We start from the raw sequence: 24,452 nt of genomic DNA, 5'->3' as shown, positions 1-24,452 counted from the left end.
TTCAGAGGACATTATATTTTATTGTATGAACGTCAAATGTTTTAAGTACTTATTTACTACATTTTATGTGTTCCATAAAATAAACACTATTTTAAAGTACACTGGAATTCACAACAGAAGTAATGCAAAGAATAGATGCTTGAAATACACCCAGTAGGAAACCTACTCCCGATTTGTCACCCAATCCCTCTGATAAGAAATGCTTTTACTGTTATGGACAAACTTGATCTTCTTTGAAACGTGCTGTCCACCGCCTTTCTGTTTCCATCACTGTAGCTATAAATAGTTGTCTGAGGATCTCCTTATCTAAATTCCTGCCTGCAAATAGAAAATATGATGTAATCATATGATGCTTACTAAAATGAGCTTGCCTACCAATTCTAAATCATTAACAACTTGATAATCTTCAGAAATTTACAAAAACTAAGTAATCAGTGATCCCTTCCATTAACTTCCTATTTCTAGTTAAGTCCCTCAGAACCAAATTGGCATTTTAATTACTTTTCTACATTTGAAGAGGAATAAAATGCCTAACAAGTTCTTCTGAATGTTACCACATCATGAAGACAAATACATTAACCACAATTTAGGTTGACAAAAGGGATTGAGATCGGTTAATACTGGTTAAGTAGCATTATTATATCACTTTCAAATATGTATTTTAGAAATTTAACTGTCACTTACCGATAAGGACCAGTCGATTTGTTCTCTCGGTGTCATCGTTCCAGCTCAGTGGTGTCTCCTCCAGATCGTAGAGTTCGTGGACACCCTGGACAATCACTTGTTTTGGTTTGTCTTTGATCGACACCAACCCCTGCTCAGATGAGACGGTTCAATCAGCCGCATTTCAAATTTAAAGCAGAAATTGAGCATCGATCTTAATTAATTATTCCTATTCCATTTTAAATTCACACCCATAAAGATGATGCTGTTAAAATTACTTGAATCCAGTTATCTGTGCATTCTAGAAATAGTTTTTTAAAGCCTCCAATTTTTTTTAAAAGACTTTATTTATTTGACAGAGAAACAGTGAGAGAGGGAACACAAGCAGCAGGAGTGGGAGAGGGAGAAGCAGGCTTCCTGCTGAGTAGGGAGCCTGATGTGGGGCTCGATCCCAGGACCCTGGGATCATGATCTGAGCAAAGGCAGATGCTTAATGACTGAGCCACCCAGGTGCTCCATAGCCTCCAATTTTTAAAAAAAAGTTTATGTGCCCAATGTTTTGTAAAATAATCCCTCAAACAATAAAATTAATATATGTATTAGGATGTGCTTTCAGGATTATGACAACCAAAAATTTAAACAACCAAATGACAAAACATGCATCGAATTCTACTGATGTTTCTACTTCAAGGATTTTACACCTGTTCCATAGTTTTAGTGGGAAAATATGAGGAGTTAAAGGACTTGGGTGATAATTCTGACTGGGCTGCAATGAATGGTGCAGGGAATGATGGAATAAAGGAAAGGAAACACTGTCTGGATTAAGTTCATTTTTTATTGACTTGTAGAAATTATAAACTGGCCCCTCTGGGCATGAAATAATTTCTCTGAAATAATGTTTGTTATACTTGTTATAAAGTTAATATATGTATTGCAGAACAGTAAGAGACACACCACTCATCGTCACTCTCGCCACATAAGCTTTGTGTGTTTTTGGTGTATTCGTGTATTTTAGGTGTATGTTCTTCCTGTTTTCCTTTGACCACTTCTGTTTTCTGCTTTTTATTTTCTAGTTTTACTGATAAAGTTGACATACAGCACTGTATTAGTTTAAGGTGTATAATATGATTTGTTTCTGCTTTTTAATTTTAATACGTAAAAACTCCTTGGAAAGAATTATCTAAACATCAATTTTCTGTTACTTGTTTAAAGACTTTGAAGTGCTAGCTGCTGAGTGAATATTTTATTTTATTTTATTATTTTTAAAGATTTTATTTATTTATTTGACAGACAGAGATCACAAGTAGGCAGAGAGGAAGGCAGAGAGGAGGAAGCAGGCTCCCCACGGAGCAGAAAGCCCGATGTGGGGCTCGATCCCAGGACCCTGGGATCATGACCCCAGCCGAAGGCAGAGGCTTTAACCTACTGAGCCACTCAGGCACCCCATTTTATTTTAAAGATTTTATTTATTTATTTGACAGAGAGAGAGCACAAGCTCGGTGGGGCGGGGTGGGGGGGGTGAGGATGGCAGGCAGAGGGAAAGGGAGAAGCAGGCTCCCGGCTGAGCAGAGAGTGGGGCTCCATTCCAGCTCCCTGAGATCTCCTGGGATCATGACCTGAGCCAAGGGCAGACACATAACTGACTGAGCCACCCAGGCGTCTCCCTGAGTGAACATTTTAAACATGTTCATCATTATCAAACCAACATTTTGTAGCCAGAAAAGGAGGACATCTATGAAAGTGAAAGCTGTGTTGCCCCAGTTCTCACAGTGCTGTTGTGATGAGACGAAGGGGAAGGGAAGAACCAAAAGGACAAACAACTGCAAAAAAACTGTTACACACCCAAGGACAAAATCCGCTGGGATGGGGCAGGATGAGCCACTGAACCGTGTGTGCAGGTGTTGGGGGCAGCACTAGTATACGTGCCCCAAGGGCTGCTTTGTAGTGTCCCCCCTCCCCCATTCAGGAGCAGGGGATAAAAGCAGTTACAGAATGAAACACAATCTGCCAGGTGGGACTGTGGAATGTAGATGGTGCTACAGTCAGGATAGCAGTGGCAGGATCATGCTTAGCTCCTCCGCGTGGGAATGACTTGCAAACAGACAGACGTGGTGCTCTGAAGCCGATCCCAGGTAGAGCCAGCACAGGGAGTAAAGAAATCTAAACCTGAATGGTTTCTTGATTGTCTCTACCTTTGTCATTCTAGTGACCCAGGAAGTCAGCAGCTAACCTCACAGGAAAATTTAGTTACGAACAGTAATAATAACAAATAGTAATAATAAAATGTGTATGCACAATTCTGGAAACAGAGCAGCAGACAAATGACTGCTGACTGGGTAAGCACACAACTAGAACCCATACTCCCTAGGAAAAAACCTACCGTGACATAAATACCGAAATGCCAAATAACATGAATGGGTTTCCAAATACAGAGGAAGAATTCTTCTCTGACGTTCTGTATCTCTGTTTATGACAACCTTCAGTGTCTGCTAAATGCGCCAAGCAACACAGGTTCAGCTGCAGCAAGATTTCTTTCTTTTTTTTTTTTTTTAAGATTTTATTTATTCATTGGACAGAGGGGGAGAGCACAAGCAGGAGGGGCAGCAGGCAGAGGCAGAGGGACAAGCAGGCGCCCCGCTGAGCTGGGAGCCCAATGCGGGGCTCCATCCCAGGACCCTGGGATCATGACCTAAGCCGAAGGCAAACGCCCAAGCGATTGAGCCACCCAGGTGCCCTTGCAGCAAGATTTCTAATGTGCTTTCTCTGTTAATGAAGCTCACTTGGAAAATTAAACACAAAAAGATGTTCGGGGGCACCTGGGTGGCTCAATCAGTTAAGTGTCCGACTTTTTTTTTTTTTTTAATAGATTTTATTTATTTACTTGACACACAGAGAGAGAGATCACAAGCAGGCAAGCAGAAGAGAGGGGGAAGCAGGCTCCCTGCTGAGCAGAGAGCCTGATGCAGGGCTCAATCCCAGGACCCCGGGATCGTGACCTGAGCCAAAGGCAGAGGCTTAACCCTCTGAGCCATCCAGGTGTCCCTAAGTGTCTGACTCTTGATTTCAGCTTAGGTCACAAGCTCGGGGTTATGAGATCGAGCCCCACATGGGGCTCACAGTGGGCACAGAGTCTGCTTAAGATTCTATGTCTCCTTCTCCTTCCACCCCACCATTCCCTTACCAAAAAAAAAAAAGGACATTCATTCAGTTTTCCTAACCAACCAAACCATGTGCCGAGGAAAGGAGAGTTCCAATGAGTCAAGCTCATCAGCCAGGTGACTGCTCGGAACACTTGGGAGGAGAGCAAGAGGGGTGATACTGCAAGGTGCATGGGTTGTTTTAGCTGCAACACTAAATGAAGCTATGCAAATAAATTACGTTTTATGCAGTGATTTCTAAAGCTTCTTTTCAGCAATGGAAATGAGAAAAAAAGGAAATCAGTAAAGATTATTTGTACTAAGACCAGTGCTTGTGTTTAAAACCAAATACAATTTTACGTAACAGTCGAGAAAGGAAAGGGCCTTTGTCCCGAAGTATAAAAGTGTAGACCGTACTCCGCACCTTTAGCCGTATGACCTCCATGCAGTCATCGTCCTTGTTTCTCACGTTCTTCTCCCATAGAAGATTCTGTATCAAGTGACATATTTAATAAGACCAACCACTGCTGCCAGCAACAACCGTGTAACACAACACGTGGTAAATCATTATTAATTAAATACTGCATTCACCTGAATAAATACATTCAGACTTTCCTCCTTTGCATTTCCTCGTACTTCAAATGTCACCGTAATAATGCTCTATAAATCAAGACAGATAATCAATCATGATTTTCTTTATAGTAATATTGGTGTACTTTTTAGAACATCAGTATTATTTTATAGTGATGTCAGAATATTTGAAGACAAAAAGGAACACGTTCACGAACATGCCTGACAAGTATACAGGGTCTATGTTTTTCACTATCTTGCTGAGTTCTGGTAGCAGCAGTTCCATTTTCTGTACTCTGCAGAGGTGATCAGTGGGTTAGTATTTGAACAGAGAAACTTTCAGGAAAGGACACTCATAGTTTCATTCATTCTTTCCAGGATGCTCAGCACTGAGCGGGAAGGTAACGTGCACAGTGTACCGACTATGTACCGAGCCAGCTACTTTTGCCTGGGCCACTTCATTACATGTTTTCATTTACTTGGGAAACAACAATCCTGTGGAATAAAGAGATTTCCCTTTTATAAATTGAGAAAAATAATGCTCAGAAAAAATAAACTACTCAGAACCGGGAGTAAAACTCAAATGCAAAAGTGTAATTCTGTTCTCTGGGAAAAATGTAAAAGATAATTCAGTTTATCTCTGACCAAGTATGTGCCAAAGGAGAAGAGTATGTGGAGATGAGAACGATAGCATAATGTCACTTTTGGTTTGCGAAGGCTGGCACCATTTAGAATGTTAACTCTGATACTTATTTTTCCTCCTGCTCTGGATAAATCTCTCACTGTCCTCTCTAAGGAACCAGAAGCTCAAGATTGCCTGTAGTTGGTCACATAACTAAAATTCAAAGCTCCATTTGCTCCTGTAACCAAAATTTCAACTTAGTGATGAAAATACACAAGGGCTAAGCGTAAGATGATGAAAACACAAACCCCACCTTGGATAATTAGGAGAAGATGCTCAAGCCAAGCTTTAAAACAGGAAGAAAAAACATAGTAAAGCAAGGCCTTGCATCATTTCCTGCAACTGCACATATTAAGAGCAATTTTATTCACCAACAGAAAAGCACACAGGCTTATAGCAGAAAATATGGAAAGACCAAATTGCTTTTTATCCAAACACAGAGGATTGCTAAAGGTAAGTACTAAAGATCAATCTAAGGACAAAATACACTGATATTTAGTCTCCACTGTTGCTGGTAATGGGAAAAGTAAAAAGGACTTTCTTGCTAAATGTGAGACACGAAAGTCAACTAAAATGGACTTTGAAATGTCAGATTTTTAGAAGTACTTGTTCTGTCACAACTGCCAGAGATGAACAATATAACACCAACAGACTAAATGGACAAAGAAAACGTAGTATAATAGTACAGTATAAAAATGTGGGATGTAAACGAACCATTATTCACCTTTAAAGAAAGGGAAATGTTGCCACGTGCCACAACATGGATGAGCCTTGAGGACAACAGGCTAAGTGAAATAAGCTAGTCAAAGAAGGACAAATACTATGTGATTCCACTTATACGAGGTATCTAAGTGGTCAAACTTACAGAAGTAGAAAGTAGAAAGGTGGCTGCCTGGCTGGGAGGTGAGGGAAATGGGGAGCTGCGGTTCAATGAATATAGTTTCAGTCATGCAAGATGGAAAAGGGCTAGAGATCTGCTGTACAACAGTACATAGACAGTATTAGCTAGTGATACTGCACTATATACTTAAAAATATTGTCAAGAGGGTAGATCCCATGGGTTTATCATAATTTTTTTAAAGTACTTATTTTTAAATCTAAATAAACACACTATGCTTTTAAACTATTTGTTTTGTAAGTTTAATAGTATCCTGTACTTAAAGTTTTCTTTTCCCCTTAAAGCAATCACTGCAATACCTAAAAATCCATATCAAAATGTTTAGAAAACCATGTAACATTTCAAAATACATAGCAAAAAGGTTGCTAAATGAAACATAATTTGTCATTTTCAAAAGACAGTAGCAATTCAACCTTCAAAATTGCTTAAAATGTATTTTATTCAAGTTGGATAACTTGGCTTTTAATATTGGAAAGGTCTCAACATGGAACTCAATACTGCTTTATTCTAGCTTAAAGAATTTTTACTGGGAATGACTGTTGTTTTTGGCAGGTTAGCAATATGACGATATTTCTAAGGGGGTACAATAAACTCCAGTATGAGATAAAAAGGGTTTTAAAAATTACAACAATGCATTACGGGGCTCAAGGAATGAGATACACATTTTAGAACTAGAGGTTTTTCTGTACTCAATAAACTCTCCTTACAGTAGACAAATCTTTTTTTTTATTTTTTAAGATTTTATTTATTAATTTGACAGAGAGAGGAGTCAAAGCCCACAGAGGGAACACAAGCAGGGGGAATAGGAGAGTTTTGTAGAAGCAAACTCCCCACTGAGCAGGGAGCCTGATGTGGGACTTGATCCCAAGACCCTGGGATCATGACCTGAGCCAAAGGCAGATGCTTAACAACTGAGCCACCCGGGCATCCTGCAGTAGACAAATCTTAAAGATTAAACCATTCAATTCCCACTGCAGAGGACGAGAGTCACAACTCATAATTTCCAATTTAATAAACTATGCACAGACTGCCATCTGGGTTTTCTCACCTTCCCACCCTCTAACCCTGGGCCCTCCTTATAGGGAGGGAACAAGGAATCCATGAAAGATGGCTGCATTACAAATGATTCAGGGATAAAACTTTAATAACATAACTACTATGTACCAAGTATTACCTATTTCAGACTTTTCTCCCAGTTTTTGTTTTGAATCTAAAATTAACTCTCCTTTTCCCAGATACAGAAAGAAGCAGAAAACCAAAGCAATCATTCAGAAAATGGAAGTAAAATAAGGTACTGCTGCTAAAATAAAATTTAGGAATAACTCCAAAATTTTAGTTTTCTGGTCTATTTTTTCTTCCACCTCCCAGGTTATTTCCCTTGGTGTCCCAGTCTTTGGCAAACAATATCTAATATGCAATAACTTCTGCATGGTTTCTTCACTTGGGAAACTGAGCCCATTAAAACATGCTCAACCCAAATGTGAAGCTCCTTCTGAGTCATCTCTATGGGATATCCTGCCACCAAGTATGAAGCTGAACATCTGGCATCCATCCTTCTCCAACTAAGTGTGCCTTCCAGGTTTCTCTAAGCCTAAGTCCCTCCAGTCAATCAGGCCTGTTTCCCATCACTTGCCCCATCTTACTGTCCTGCATCAGTCAGTGAGGTTACTCCGGCAAGTCCACCTGTGAATCAGCCCTTCATTTAACCCATTTCCATTCCCCCCGCCACCCACACAGTCCAGGCCCTTGTCACAGGGTATGTTCCTGCTTGGTCTCCTGCCATCAGCTCCAACCCAGCTCACCTGACACTGTGGGACAGCCCAGTGTGAGTTCTGCGTGCCCCCACACATGGAAGCCCAACACCTTAGCTCAGGATTAAAATACCAAGCATCCCACCAACACTTCCGTGCTACAGTCCTCCTCTTCTAGAGCAGTCTCACTTTCCTACTTTTAAACATCTGGATTGCTCTTTCCTTCTTCCAGTCAAACAAAAACCTAGTTTAAGGCTACATTCTGATGTCATACTCAGAACAGCAGCTGCATCTTTGCTAATTGGAAAGAGACGCAAAGGAACTCTCTTAATGATTTTGGAAATCTTCTGTATCCGGATCTAAGAGAGGATTACAGAGATATGTGTCCATGTGTGCAGATGGACTGATAACAAGCACAAATATATGTAAAGACACATGGACTTCTATGCTAAAAACCTGTACGCTTTACTGTACATTAAAAAAAAAAGTATCTTTCATGAAGCCTCAGATCCACTAAACCAAAGGAGACCATCATTCCCCTGAATCCCAGAGCCTTTGTATGCAGTAGTACATTCTGCCCTTTTTTATATGCCTAAAGCAGGGAAGTGCCTCAGAATCTCCTGTAGAGCCTTAAAAAAAAATAGACATACCCTATTTACTGATGAAATAATGACACACTGTCTGGGATTGGATTTCATACACCCCAGCAAAGGTAATGGGCACTTGCAGTTTTATTATACCATTCACTTTTATGTATTTTTGAAATTTTCTGTTTAAAAAATACTCAAGCAAAAAAAATAGTGGGAAGACAGAGGCAATAAAATCAGCAAAATGTTGACAACCACTGCAACTGGGTTCCTATTGCTATTCTCTGTACTTTTGTGTATCTTCAGAAATTTCAATAAAATGTTAAAAATGTACATACACATTAATTTGCACACACCCAAACCCCACTCCTGGAGATACGAGGTGGGGGACTACTGAACATCCAATATTTTTTAAAAAGTTCCACAGGTGACTCTGATGTTTCCCATTTGAGACACAGCTTTTCATTTTTATAACAAATATTCACTGAGCAGCCACCACATATCATGCCCTGTGCAGAGCACTGAGGACTCCACACTTAAGGAGCGTACAGACTACTACAAGGAAAAAGCATTTCAACCCAAACTGTAGGGCATTATAAATGCCATGAGAGGGATATACGCAAGATAACGTACGTAGAGATATTGGCCATTATAAAGATTCTTGGAAGAGACTACTACATTCTTCATCTTTTAGATGACTCCTAGGATGATGTCCCTCACTTAGAAAGTAAGAACATGTTTCCGGTTCATCATTATGACTATTACTGAGTATTGTAAACAGTTGGGATTTTCCAAAAACTCTACTGCCAGAGAACTGTATTTCTCTCACTCACTCATTTTAAAGACATGCAAAGATGAATATTTTATTAAGCTTCCCAGAGGAAAAGTGCCAGGAACACAGTAGTACTGGTCCCCATAAATTGAGGCAAAATGAAGATAGACAAACAAGTAGCCCCATCACAACCAGTAATGCTTCAAAGAGTGAGTGCCGGTTTCTAGACAGAGGAGGGAAGACGGTATATGGCTCACTCACATGCTCCCTTTGTGTTTCAGTGGAACAAAGAAGTTACCAGAAAGAGCTTTAGACCATCTAAATTTTAATTCAGGGCACCTAAATATTAAGAGCTTTAGACCACCTAAATGAAGGACACCTTAGGGAGTTCAAATTTACAGTGCTATCTCCAGGTGAAACTCCAAGTCAATTTTCATTTAAATAAGCCATAGAGGTTTTTACCAGACTTTCCATTAATCTTTTGGTTCAACATAGCTAAAAATAGGCTGCATATAGAACCCCCAGGCTGCTTTTAAGCAGTGATTCCCATCAGAAGAATACGCTGAGTGACCTGTTGAATAGAGAAGCTAGAAAGCACGATTTCTTGAGATTCTAAATAACTCTGGTTTAATGAATTCCTAATATGTATTAAGAAGCTAGATGAGATTACCTAAAAAGCATCCAAATTCTGAAAATTATCAACAAACTTCAAAAATACTTTTTTTTAAGCAAGACTCAAAACAGTCTTAACAGGAACAATTTGTTTTTTTTATGCTTAAAATATTTTTTTTTAAAGACAGTTTTACCTGATCAAGGTGAGGCTGTGTTGTTGGCACATGCTGAAGTTTTTTCTGCAAACTAAAAAAAACTGATTATAAGTTAAGAGATCAATATACTTTCAATTTAACCTTATATGTTACTTAGAGATGCAGAGCTAAGAAGGGAGTTTCCACAATTCACTCTATTATATGGTTCCAGTTTTACATACTATTTACACATTCTAATAGAGAAAAGCTAGCAAAATGTTTAAAGATTTTTTCTAATGATGTGTACACATTCAACAAATAAGCAAACAGACTGGTATGAAATGGGTGAAGGGGACTAAGAGGTAAAAACATCCAGTACAAAATAAATAAGTCAAAGATAAAAAGTACAGCACAGTACAGCACAGAGAATATAGTCACTAATACTGTAGTAACATTGTACAGTGACACATGGTGACCACACTTATCAAGGTGAGCACTGAGTTAAGATAAAGAATTCTCAACTCAATATGCTATACACCTGAAAATAATAAAATACTGTATGTTACACTTCAATTAAAAAAATGTATACTCACACACATACATATACACACAATATGGAAAAAAATTAATCTTTAGTGACACTACTCTGTGTGGTTAAATATATCAGCAGATTTCTTTTTAATTCCAACAGATCTATTACCAGCCCAGAAAAAGACACATGAGCATTGTACTACTGCTCCAAATTTCAACTCGTCCCAGGCTTCCTAATGTCAAAACAAGGCTAGTACCTAAACTAGGTTTAGGTACTAAACAAGGCTAAACCTAAACTAGCCTTTTTCCTAAAGCAGTGTCTTCCCTTAAACTTATCTACTTATTAAGAAATAAGTAACATCCATAAATATACGCCTTCGATATAGTTACTTGCCAATGACTGAGAGAAAACAAACAGAATCTTAAAAATGTATTGTTCTGACATGAAAGAGAGTAAGAAGATCAATATGGCACAACCAGTTACAACCTTAACAACTGTAGCATACACTTGGACACTGATGGGGGGTAGGCTGGGAGGAGGAAAAAGACTTAAAACCTTGCAGATGTTTTGCTTTGCACAGCAGTGAGGGGTAAATTACTAACAGGGAGTTTAGAAAAGAGAAAAGGATTGTAGGAACTGCCGGAGGGAAATGAGCCTCACTGGAGGGGGTCCTGGTAGAGAAAGTGTCAAATTAAATCCTTCCCAGCTGGTTGCTCAGGAAAGGATTCTCCATTTCGGCAACTGAGCACAATGAAAGTTATGCACAGGCTTAAGTCACAGAATGGGCTCACATTAAATAGTTACTTCTTTAAGTGTCACTAATGCATTATCACTGTTCTTAAGCAAGTGTGGAGTGAGATTACCTTAGAAAATGTTTGAAAAATCACACATTCTTTCCTTAGGTTCAATATTCAATGTTGTTAAAAATAACTGCCAACAACTTCCACAGGGAAGGAAAAGGTTTTCCTCAACCCTCTAAGGTGTCTGGCTGGGCGTGAAAATTAGATTGACAAACAGAGATTAGCAGGAGAAAATGGTACAAATTTATTACAGAGAGAGAAAGAAAGAGTGCGCAGCAGGGAAGGGGAAGAGGGAGAGGGAGAAAGAATCCCAAGCAGATTCTCTACAAAGTGCAGAGCCTAACACAGGGCTTGATCTCAGGACCCTGAGATCATGACCTGAGCAGAAACCAAGAGTTAGATGCTTAACCAACTGAGCCAGTCAGACACCCCTATTAATATAAGTTTTATGTAACACAGGAGACTTCATAAAGAAATGAAGAACCAAAGAAATGGTTAAACCTGAGCGTTTTTATGCTCTGTTTGATGAAGACTGGAAGGTTGTGGAAAGATAAAATGGGACAGAGTACAAAGCAAGTGCAGGAAACCGGGTGATACTCAGGCCGGTTTCTTCAGATTCCTCTGTGTGCATCTTAGTCTGCAGAGAAAGGATGCTCCCTTCCTCTGGGCACTGGGCGGGTACCCCTCACACAAGGCTCATATGACTCAACGACTTCGGAGGAAATGGGAGAAAATATTTCCAAATCACGTATCTGATGAGGGGGTAACACCTAGGATACATAAAAAGCTCCTCCAGCTCAGCCACAAACAACAGCAACAAACCACGGGATTAAAAAATGGCCCAAGTATTTGAATAGACATCTCTCCAAAGATCATCTACAAATGGCCACTAAGTACATGAGAAGATGGTCATGATCTCTAACCGTGAGGGAAATGCAGAGCACAACCACAAGGTCCTGCCACCTCACACCCATGAGCACGGCTACTACCAAAACCAACTGGAAATACCGAGTGTTGGAAAGTCCATGGAGAAAGCAGAACCCTGTGCAGGGCTGGTGGAAGTTAAAATGGTGCAGCCACTGTGGAAAACAGTATAGTGTGCCTCAAAATATTACAAAGAAGTGAAAGCAGGAGTTGTGAAGAGACATTTGCACACCCATGTCATAGCAGCATTGTTCCCAACAGCCAAGAAGTGGAATCAAGCCAAATCAAGCCAAATGTCCATCACTGGATGAATGGATAAACACAATGTAACACATGCATATGATGGGGTATTATTTAGCATGAAAAGGAAAGAACTGTCACATGCTACAACATGGATGAACCTTGAGGACTAAGTGAAGTAAGCCAGTTACCGTAAGACAAATGCCATATATTTCCACTGGTATAAGGAATCTAAAGTAGTCAAATTCTTTTTTTTTTTTTTTAAGATTTGTCTTATTTGAGAGAGAGAGAGAGAAGAGAGCACGAGCACGAATGGTGGGGACAGGCAGAGGGAGAGGGAGAAGCAGACACCCCACTGAGTGGGGAGCCAGATGCAGGACTTGATCCCAGAACCCAGAGATCATGACCTGAGCTAGAGGCAGACACTTAAGCGACTGAGCCACCCAGGCGCCCATAAAGTAGGCAAATTCTTAAGAACAGATAACAAAATGGTAGTTGCCAGGGGCTGTGGGGAGGGGACCATGGCAAGCTGTCATTCAACAGAGTTTCAGTTCTGCAAGATGAGAAAGTTCTATAAATCTATTGCACAACAATGTGAATATACTTAACACTACTGAACTGTACATTAAAAAATGGTTAAGATTATTTAAAAAAGAAAAAAAGAAAAAAGATACTGATGTCCAGGGAAGAAAGATATGTTCCTTTCCCTTATCAAAAGATTCCCTCCAGGGGCACCTGGGTGGTTCAGTGGGTTAAGCCTCTGCCTTTGGCTCAGGTCATGATCCCAGGATCCTGGGATCGAGCCCCAAATTGGGCTCTCTGCTCAGCGGGGAGCCTGCTGCCTCCTCTCTCTCTGCCTGCCTCTCTGCCTACTTATGATCTCTCTGTCAGATAAATAAATAAAATCTTTAAAAAAAAAAAAAAAGATTCCCTCCAGGGAAAGAAACAGGAAAGTGATCCATCACTTAAGAGAAAGAAGTGTGTAGGAATATCTCAAGCTAAAATTTTTTTGTATTTCATCCATTTTTCTCATAGAAAGTATTACACACAGTGGTTGGTGTAGAAATATTAACAATGGATCCTTAAAGTTAACTACCTTTTTTAAAAATTATTATTTTTTTAAAGATTTTATTTATTTGACAGAGACAGATCATAAGTAGGCAGAGAGGCAGGCAGAGAGAGAGGGGGAAGCAGGCTCCCCACTAAGCAGAGAGCCTGATGCGGGGCTTGATCCCAGGACCCTGGGACCATGACCTGAGCTGAAGGCAGAGGCTTTAACCCACTGAGCCACCCAGGCGCCCCAAAGTTAACTACCTTTTATACTAAAATTTCTATAGGAAAATGTATTGTGATTTCCAAACATCAAATTAATAACATTTTAAGAATCTAAACATTAGGAATGATCTTGTACACCATAGGAATGATCAGAAACTTAATACAAGTACGCATCTGTATAAATCATTCCTGTAATTTCTACAATTATGGAATAAAAAGTACATTACAAAAAAAGTGAACAAAATACAGAAAACATACCTTATTCCAGAAAGACTGTCAAAGGCATGAAGATCTAATACATTAGAAAGATCAACTCTAAAAGGAAGAAATCCAATGTAAACAGTGGGAAATTCTGTGAAATATATTCAATTAATCAAGGAAAAAAAACCTCTATGAATATTTTGCCAAAAATGTAGACATAAAGTTTAATCAACATATCATACCATTTGGGAAACACATAAAAATGACAAGCAAAGAACAAAAAGCTCGTTGTAAAATTTTTTAATAAATTTCTTCATAAAATTCAAAAAATGGTGAATAGTATAAATTCAAGGCAGAAAATTACTTGATTATTGCTTCAATAAACTACAGATATTTTTATTTATACTTTCAATTGTTTTTTCATCCTGGATATTTATGAGCTTGATTTCAAATACATTTTTACAGCCAAAAAAACAGAAACAAAAAACACATCAGTTATAGAACTGGAACCTTTCAAAGCAGCAGTTTATTACTCAAAAGATGAAATGCGAGAAGAGAAGCAAAGAGACTAGCACAGTACAGTACCTTACCTTCAGAAGGTCTGGATTCACTTCACTCCCCCCCACCCCGACCATGATATAACAGGTAATATTTTAAGAATATGAGGAGTCAAACAACTAAGGTATAAATGTTCACTCTAGGACCCTAATCTACATTCAAAGAATGTGGTTTATTTCCTTCAGATCAGGATTGCATTGACTGAAACATCCCAGTTAGTGCACTATGTGAATAAACACTATTTCCATGGGAATTATTTAGAGGTAATTGTGGCTTATTAGGAAAGCAGTGATTGAAATCAGAAGAGAATATCACATCAAAGAGCATTCATTTTGGTTACATAAAGACTAGTGAGTTCCAATTCTCACATGAGCTTGTAAAACAGTAGAGGACAGTGACTTCTCTATAATCAAAGCTACAATGAAGGAAAGTTTCAAGAAAATTACAACAGTATGAATTTCAAAATCAGACTCTAGGAATTTGCCAAATTAGTCAAATTTAAGATTTTTTAAAACATGCCAATGTTTAAGCCAGACCACCTCTTCTAACTTAGGAGTGACTGGCTCTGGCTGCTTTGCTGATTCCCAACAGTCAGCCAAATATTCGTGCCTGTGGCAACAATAGTGTTTGATTAGGAGTACTTATCCTGGCACAAGGCAGACAAATTCCTATCTTACGAAAAGAGTAATACTCCAAAGTTATATATTAATAAACTATATCAACACTTTACATTCTGGACATCCTAGATGAAAAGAATCAGGAAAATCATCAAAGAAGTAAATATTCCATAAAGAAATTTTTAAAATAACAACTTACATAAGAGATCAAACCCTTAATATTAAACATATTTCCATCTTCACCATGACAATTGAGTAAATATTTGTACTGATATGTGACAGATGAATGAACTTCTCCCTCAAGTTTATCATCTTTTTTTTTTTTTTTTAAGATTTTATTTATTTATTTGACAGATCACAAGTAGGCAGAGAGGCAGGCAGAGAGAGAGGGGGAAGCAGGCTCCCCACGGAGCAAAGAGTCTGATGCAGGGCTCGATCCCAGGACCCTGAGATCACGACCTGAGCCAAAGGCAGAGGCTTAACCCACTGAGCCACCCAGGGCCCCCAAGTTTATCGTCTTTACCTTAGGAAATAGTTTAAAAAGTACACCTGCCAATCATCTGAATATCAAAATTCAGGCCAACTGTATGAACACCAGAAGTCAGTTTTGAAACACAAGTTTCTAAAATAAACAGTTTCACTCTGACAGTGTTCTTAAGAATCCACATCACACATTTAGAAATAATTCTGCTTGATACCCAGAATCTTTTGATATTTCCAAAACACACAGGATCAACACTAGGTCTGCACAGGTTAAAATCTATAGAGAATAGAGTCCTCACGGAGGCTGCCACAACCCAGCCGCTGCCCTTGCTCCTGTGGCAGAGCTGGGGGTGCCGGAGGTGCCAGGTGCACGCCTCTCTTTTCCGTACATGTGGGGAGGGGGCTGGAATAGGGCTAGGGGAGCTCTGGGGGGTCTCCCACCCAGACCAGACTGGGGCTCTCCGCTGCAGGAACCATTGGGGGCTGGAGGACACTACAGCAGTGTTGGAAGGGAGGGGGCAAAAAAAGAAAAAATCTACAGAGAATAAAGTAACACTAGCCTCTCACTACATCTCACCAGATTCTCAATGGAGAATTAAAGAGGAAAAGTTTAAGGTTCCAGATTAGAGTTAACATGGACCTGACCAAATCTAGTACCACCATGGAAAATAAATTCCTTCACTCATCCAACTAGAAAACTAATTTCAATGGCATAAAATATATTTAGTGTCCTCCTTTAAAGAAAAGAGCATCAGATATTTCCAAAACAGTAATACGAAAAATAAAAAAATTAAAAGACTACCTCCATCAGTTTTTACATAGTGGGGAGCAGTTTAGCTGCTACCCCAGGGTTAGTGTCTGCTAGTTACCTTTCCAAAGTTCAGTAAGTCTCCTAAGCAGGTGCCACCAGCCAATCCCAGATCTACAAACCGTCAAATCCATCCAATAGCTAAGTCCTGAACTTTAGAACCAGATTTCTGAAGGCCTTCCCCAGTGGTACCTCAATCTCAGTATCTCCAAAACTCAACAAAACACCTTTTACCAAACCCCCGCTACCACTACCTCACCCGGAAATTGCTCCTCCTTCTGGTATTTCCTTCCATGGAGAACTGCACCATATTCAATCCTTCTCCCAGGACTCATACTGCTTTTAAAACCTTTCACTGACTCCTTGCTGCCCACAGGAAAAAAAAAATCCAAAGTATATGTCATGGCAGTCAAGATCCTTTGTGGAAAGTTCTCCATCTCCTTAGTCACACCTCTTTTTCTTTCTGTCACACACCATGTACTCTAGCTGTTCTAAAATACTTACAGGTCCCTGGAGTACAAAATCTTCCTATGCCTAAAAAGTCACTGCTACTCTTGTTCATGTGGAAAAATTCTGTTCATTCTTCAAGAGGTCAATAATCACCTTCTCAGTCAAAATTTCCTGAATCTTCATCAAGAAGAGCTAAGCAGTTGTTCCTCTATATCCCTGTTCTTATAGGACCCGACACAAATAATACTCCTGTTATATTAATAATATTTAAAACATTGGGTTTTGCTTGTTTAGTTCTGTCTCCCCCAAATGACTCATCACCTACCACAAAGGCAGAGTTTTTGCCTTATCCATTGCTTAAATCCTCAACAAGCCAAGAAATGCCTGGCAGCTAATAGAACGCCCAACAGTTTGTTGAACTGATTAACTGATTACTGAACCACTGGATTTTGGTTTTCCTGTTCCATCCTCTGAAATCTCTAAGATTAAAAAGGAGTCAGGGAGAGAGAAGAATGGCTCTTCTTCTGATCTCCCACCCCTGCTTCTGAAGTCTATATGGCCCATTAGAACTTCCATGTGTCTCAAAGTCAACTTAAGTCTTACTATTAGTAAGACAATGCTACACCTGATTCTTAGTCCTCAACTTAAATACTCAAGGTAAGCCTTTTCTACATATGCTTACAGCAGTTTTATTATTGTCAGTTTTACTACTATCAGCGTTTGTCAACCACAAAATGCTTGAGGCATTAAAATTTAAAAACAAGAAAACAAACACTGTAAGACAAAACTTCCATCAATTATTTCAACCATTTTGTTAAAAACCAGATCTCTCCTTTCTAAACTGGGAAGCTCAAATTGCTGCGCCTCAAGGAATTGGGGGAAATATTTAATGGAAGATTCGTGACCCTTGTAAGAATTCTACCATGGAGGTCTGATCTTCACTGAAAAAGATCCTAATCCAACTTCAGTCCTCACGGCAAGGAAGTACTATTTCAGAAAGTCCCTACATTCTCAGATAGGATGGCAAAACACAAGACACTGAAGAAACAGAAAAAAAAAGGAAAAAAGGAGATTTTATTCATTTGCTCATTCACCCATTTGAAGTAACTATATTATATATTATATATATAATATATATAACTGCATGTTTACTGTTCTATAACATAACAGAACAACTGTTAGAAATATCATATAAACATCAAAATTGTTTCATCATAATCTCTTCAAGATAAAACCTTGATGCAGGGCATAAAGGTCTAAAATGAAAACAAACAGAAAAAATATTAACCAAGGTAAATCCAGGGGCCTGTAAAAACTGAGATGTTTGTGAATGTGAACCAAATAAATGCTACTACAATAGAACCACAGCTACTTATGGATATAGTTTTTAAAAAACTTATTTCAGCTTTATGTGGTCGTCCGTGTGTCACTTCGTAATGAAGAGAAAATTTAAGGAAAAAGAAAATGGCAAAAATGCAATAGAAAGAAGAGGGATAACTGAGGAATGGCTCTGGTATGGGTTAGATGATGAGAGATTTTCTACACTGGGATCTGAAATGCAGGAAGCACATTTGGTGTGTGCTTGGAGAAGACTTACACTAAGGGCATTCTTCTGCCACCGCTGCCAACAGATGAGTGGCTTCTGAGAATGCATACCAAATTCATTCCCCAGCTGTTCACACGCACACAGGCAGCTGCCTCCGTTATGCCTAATGCTGAGGGTAGTCTGTCAGCACCTCTAATCTCCGCCATAGCAGACAAGCCTCTCAGCTAAGACCTCTGCTGCACTTCCAAGGAAAGAATCTTTGAATTAAGGACTGGGTTGGCGCTAGACTGCCAGCTGTGAGCCCCAGAGCTGCTGGCTGCATGCTGCTGGGCCTATCAGCTGCTCAACCATTCCTGCTAAAAAATGAGCTTAACGACATATCCCTGTAAGAAATTTTCTGAAATCGTAATAGCATTCACTGGAAAACCGAATTCAATCCAAACAAATACATTTCACAGATGTTTTAAGACTATGTCTATTTTATAAAGTAATGCACATCTGTATGAACAGAATAAAAAGACAGAAGAACAACCTATAGGAAATGGAAATAAAAATGTAAAAAAGAATGTGTTAGGAACTTAAAGATAAAGGTTCCATCTATTTTTACATGACAGATTATTTTTGCAGCTATACAAAAAACTAAGAAGTTTTTAAAAAATATTAGAATGCCATTTAAGTACCTCAAACTAAGATGAGATTCCTAGTAAAATACACACACACACACACACACACACACACACACACATATATTCTGTTTTAAGATTTTATTTATTTATTTGACAGAGAGAGACAGCCAGAGAGGGAACACAAGCAGGGGGAGTGGGAGAGGGAGAAGCAGGCTTCCCGCTGAGCAGGGAGCCCAATGTGGGACTTGATCCCAGCACCCTGCGATCATGACCTGAGCCGAAGACAGACGCTTAACGATTGAGCCACCCAGGTGCCCCAGAGATTATTAGAAATATACTCTTACAGATTTCTATACTAGTTACTTTTATGAGTAGATGAAAAGTCCCATGTTTTTTTCCTCATGAAACAAAAACAGTTACCCAGTCTTACCACGGCTCTTAGTCTTAGCTATAAGAAGCAAACATACTAACCAAATATGCCAAACTAATTTATAAAGAACATTCAAAACATTTTGGGGCCCCATTTTTTTAAAAGGTACATGTATCTTTCTTATAATAGAATCAAACATATTTATCAATTAATATTAATTATTAATGCTTAATAATAATAATTTTAAAAAATATTTATTTATTTGACAGACAGAGATCACAAGTGGGCAGAGAGGCAGGCAGATTGAGAGGGAGAAGCAGGCTCCCCACCGAGCAGAGAGCCCAATGTGGGGCTCGATCCCAGGACCCTGAGATCATGACCTGAGCCGAAGGCAGAGGCTTTAACCCACAGAGCCACCCAGGCACCCCTAATGCTTAATAATTATTAACTAAAATTATTTACTGTCGATATTGGTAATGGATTTTAAAAGTACCTTGATCTTTGTGTTTCTAAAATTTTTCCCAGTCCGTTTATTGATCTGAAATAAACATAAAAATGGAGAATGGTAAAAAGGTAAATGTTAAACTTTTTAAAGATCAAAAAGCATATTATTTCTAAAACAGAAAATAAGCATATGCAAATACATCCAGAGGAAAAACAACAGAAAAACAAAACTTACATTTTTTTTTTTAAAGATTTTATTTATTTATTTGACAGACAGAGATCACAAGTAGGCAGAGAGGCAGGCAGAGAGAGAGGGGGAGGCAGGCTTCCTGCTGAGCAGAAAGCCTGATGCGGGGCTTGATCCCAGGACGGGGGATCATGACCTGAGCCGAAGGCAGAGGCTTTAACCCACTGAGCCACCCAGGCGCCCCAAAACTTATATTTTTTTATAGCTTATCATTTTTTATCTAATCATAAATCAGGTATATTCCACTTCAGTATTAAAACATGACAGGCAAAAATCTACTGCACAACTGACAAACTAGGGACTACTTTGTGAATTATAAAGAGACCTTCACTTTAGAAAAAATGATTCATAAACATCCAGTAATTCTAATGTTCTCAAAATGAGAAGATAAATCAATACTTTCACTGATACTCAATTATCCACAAGCACACATCGTGGAAATGGCTATACACATGCTAGAAATAAAAACCTAGTAGTGAGTGGCTTTGACCCCAGCCTGTCCTCAGTTTTCACAGTAAGTCAGGCATTCAGGTTCTTCCATAGAATAACGTCTTTGTTCTTTAACTAGAATCCATACCCACTCTTCCTGTCCTTCCCTTTCTGATACTAAGATAAGGAAAGAGGACTCCTTCTGTATGGTACCAAAATACTTGTTAAATTCTTTTCAACATACTATACACCTCATCTATTTCTCTTTAGACCATCAATTCCACTGCCTTCAGCATTACTTGCTTAATATATGTGCCTTTTTTCAAGCTTATTTTCATGGGTAAGGCTTCCCATCTACAATGATTCTAAGTCAAGTCTCTACCATTTCACATAGTTCTTAATCTTTTCTACTGAATATACTGTATAACCTGATGGCCACTTCCTCTCAGATATATTCACTTTCAAGTCTGATGTACAATGGAGGGTCAACACCCAAAGGGTTTGTAATTTATCAAAGCACTGTGTCCAAATTATTTCCTGGTACTGCTGTACAGAGCAGGCCGGCAACAAGCTGGCTAACCAGTCAACAGTGCTGATGTTAGAGACCCAGCTTCAACAGTCCGCAGGCGGACAGAAAGCACTGTAGCAACAACAATCCTTCCTTTTGTGACAAAAATGTTTGCTACATGGATTTATGTTTTCCTTTCCAGCAATCACAATGATGTAGAGGATTTTGGAAAGAGAAACAAAATTTAGGAGACCAGTGTCAAAAGGGGTAAAAGAACTAATCTCCATTCACTGCTTTCATCTTTCCAGACTTTTCAAAAATATCAACCATTTTTCTATTTCTTTTATTCACTGTAGCTTGAAATTACTATGTAAACCAGGAAACAAAATCTACACTCTAACAATAACAGTAGCTAACAGAGCACTTGCTATGTGTCGGGTACAGTGCTATGTTTACCAACACTGTCATGAACACTTTTACCGAACTTAATGAAGTAGTTGTTATTTCCTGTCTTAGGAGAATTTAAAAGAGCACACCAAGAAACAGACCAAGGAGTAAAACCCAACCAGATTCCAAAGTCCATCGTCTTAAACACTATACAGCACTACCTGCCCTCCACATACAGACAGTATTACAGTTTTCTATAGTAAAGACTCAAAGGATATTAACATTAAAATAAAACAAAATATGCAGAAAAATGGGAATTTCTTTCTTCTTTAATCATTAATCACTGCAGCCAATCTCCTCATGAGCCTTACCTTATAATTCAATTTATAACATACTATGTGAACTGGTACCGGCAGAATCAAAATGCGATGTCAGCAGATTACATCCATTAAAGATGACTAATAATAAAAGCTATTGAATGTCTCTTTGTAGATGGCATTTCTTAATTTAGGTCTTAAAAGATAATTAAAAGTCCCTGAACTCTCATCTCCTTTGAAAAGTCCAAATGCCTGTTGGGTCATTTAGCATATATTTGACTACCATTCATATTGTCCTATGTTGACCAACGTTGGCCATGGACTCTGAAGACTTTAAAGCAAGCTGGGAGACAGACACATTTAGTTGATAGTCAAGGAAGACAGGTCAGTGAGGGTTCAGGGAAAGGAGACCACCTGAGTCAGGGCAGATTTCACAGGGGCCCAAGGGAGAAAAGGAGATGCTGGGATGACTCTACAGAATGGATAAAATTGTTTAAAAAAAATGAAGCAAAGAAAACAGAAAAAATGAAGGAATTCAAGGACTGGCAGAGTGAGAGTGAGAACATGTAAGAGTAAAGAAAGGATATGGCAAGACACACCCATGGGAAAATAAGTCGTCCTTAGTTAAGCTGGAGAACTCCTTGTAGGGAAAGAGTCAAAGAGAGGACAGAAAAAAGAGGATGGAGTCAGAAGACCGTGAATGTCAGTCTATGAATTCTAACTATATTCTGTAAGAAATGGGGAATGATTTTATATATTACTATTTACATGAGTCAATTAGGCATCAACAATAAGTGATTCCAGAACAGTATTTGAAGCAGGTCAACCTTGAACCTCAAGTTTCTATAGGGTAACATTGGAAAAATATTTTGTATAGTGCAGTTTGGGTTTGTAGGTAGTCAATACTTAAAAGTTCATACCTAATGGCTGTTCTTAATTTGCTTAAATCCTCTTCTGAAACCAAGTCTGTTTTATTAATGATGATGATATCTGCCAAAGCAACTTGTCTAAATTAGAAAACAAAGAACAGATGTCAAAAGAGAAAGGTTAAGAAATTAAAAATAGAAACATCTTCTTCAGATCAAATAGCATTAAGGACTATATAGTATTCTATATGGTAATTGGTTTTACTCCTATTTATCATTCTTCAAATAGTAGGAATAAATTACATCCATCACTATATAAATTCAGTTTTCACATGTATTCATTCAAAAAATATTTACTAAGTGGTCTCACTTGCTACTCTGAAACTGAAAAGACAAACCCCAAAAGTTTACAATCAACAATCATTTTCAACTCAAAATTTTCTTTGTAAAGAAATGCATATAATTCAGATATTCAATATGGTAAAAATATGGACAGTCTACTGACTAAAATATTCCATGTTATCACATGGAATTTTCAAAGGAATAAAACAAATTAACAGTAACACTAAACAGGTTTTTTAAAACTACAGAAAATACATCAGGATCATAAACAAATATCTTCTTCATCACTATAAATGTATCTGTGTACATGTATCTGTAAAACTGATACATAGACATTCAAGTTAAAGAATGCTATTCTGTCCCATTGATAGAATGCTAGATAACAAAATAGCTTACTATAAATAGAAGTTCTATTTTCTGTTAACAGGAGTAGTAGAGCTGAGGATTCTTTAAATTTTCCTCAGTTCTTCAGGAAATTTTAATCACTGGGCTATTTATTCCTAATTCTAGTTTTATGCTACCTGAAGATAAAGCTATTTATTTCAAAGGAGATAGCCAAATTCTTAAAAATAGGTTAACTCTGATTTACTGAAAAAGCAAGTTTCAACAGTATATACACTACATCATAATCTCATTTCTGTTTAAGTTTTCTATGAATAAAGATTTAATGTGGACATCACCAAATATAAACAGTTACTATCTTTAAATTGGAGGCCTTCTACATTTAACTTTATTTATTTTTTTAAGATGTATTTATTTGAGAGAGAGAGAAGGAGTGGGGGAAAGGGGCAGAGAGACAGGATGAGAGAGAGAGAGAGGCAGACTCCCAGCTGAGCCCATAACCTGACTCGGGGCTCGATCTCACACCCACAGAACATGACCTAAGCCAATATCAAGTCGCTTAACTGAATGAGCCGCCCAGGTGCCCCATCTTTACTGTTGCTTTTATGACACTTTGCTATTTTCTATTTGGCTTATTTATATTTTCCATAATAAATATACTTTAATAAGGAAGAAAATTACAAAAGTGTTTAAGTTCAGTCTAATCTGAATCATAGCTACATATGCACTGCAATGTTTGGGCAGGATTACAGCACCACAGAGCACCATACTGCAAAATGAGAGGGAGCCAACTGCTTGCCTACCTTCTATTATTTGTCTGGATCATCCTTAGCAAATCTCAGGGAAACTCCCCCTTAACCTCAGCAGCACACTTAGCAACAGTGGTATATCCCAAAGCCTTCTTCCCCCGTTAGGAAGAATATGCTTAGGGTAGGCAAACTGATTTAAATATTTCTAAGTCTTAAGACAACCCAGTTAGGACTAAGGTATTAAACAAAAAAATGTTCTAAATGCCAATTAAAACTATTTTCATATTTCTTCCTCTTTTGCTCTGAATAACAGTGAATATGTAAATCAAATGAATTACTGTTGAAGAAGGTAGTAAGTGAACCAACTCTTTTCTTTATCATCCTCTTGAATCCCAATGAAACCATAAAAGAACAAAAAAACAGTTTTAAATGTTCACCATTCCCAAGCTCCTCTCAAAGAACTGCTATGCCCAACAACACTCATTTTAAGCTGTATATAAAAGTTTTAAATAAAATTTTAGTTATCAGGGCACCTGGGTGGCTCAGTGAGTTAAGCCTCTGCCTTTGGCTCAGGTTGTGATCTCA

The 24,452-nt window shown here is 38.4% G+C and overlaps 1 protein-coding gene across 4 annotated transcripts in view; it reads right to left on the bottom strand.

Moving 5' to 3' along the window:
- LOC308352854 (zinc-regulated GTPase metalloprotein activator 1A) overlaps positions 1 to 24,452 on the bottom strand; it is a 54,005-nt gene continuing 29,553 nt past the window's right edge. For all 4 annotated transcript variants that reach the window (XM_080819310.1, XM_080819311.1, XM_080819312.1 and 1 more), the window contains 8 exons: positions 22,489 to 22,575; positions 19,730 to 19,774; positions 13,836 to 13,892; positions 9,867 to 9,918; positions 4,392 to 4,460; positions 4,225 to 4,290; positions 685 to 814; positions 1 to 318 (listed from right to left, as the gene is read on the bottom strand). In XM_080819310.1, the coding sequence (XP_080675436.1) occupies positions 212 to 318; positions 685 to 814; positions 4,225 to 4,290; positions 4,392 to 4,460; positions 9,867 to 9,918; positions 13,836 to 13,892; positions 19,730 to 19,774; positions 22,489 to 22,575 (613 nt within the window). In that variant the 3' untranslated portion in view covers positions 1 to 211. The remainder of the gene's footprint in view (positions 319 to 684; positions 815 to 4,224; positions 4,291 to 4,391; positions 4,461 to 9,866; positions 9,919 to 13,835; positions 13,893 to 19,729; positions 19,775 to 22,488; positions 22,576 to 24,452) is intronic.

This window comes from Martes martes, assembly GCF_963455335.1.
Source record: "Martes martes genome assembly, chromosome: 12".
Classification (NCBI taxonomy): Eukaryota; Metazoa; Chordata; class Mammalia; order Carnivora; family Mustelidae; genus Martes; species Martes martes.
The sequence above is the reverse complement of the archived record's forward strand: the minus strand, read 5'-3'. Positions and strand labels throughout refer to the sequence as shown.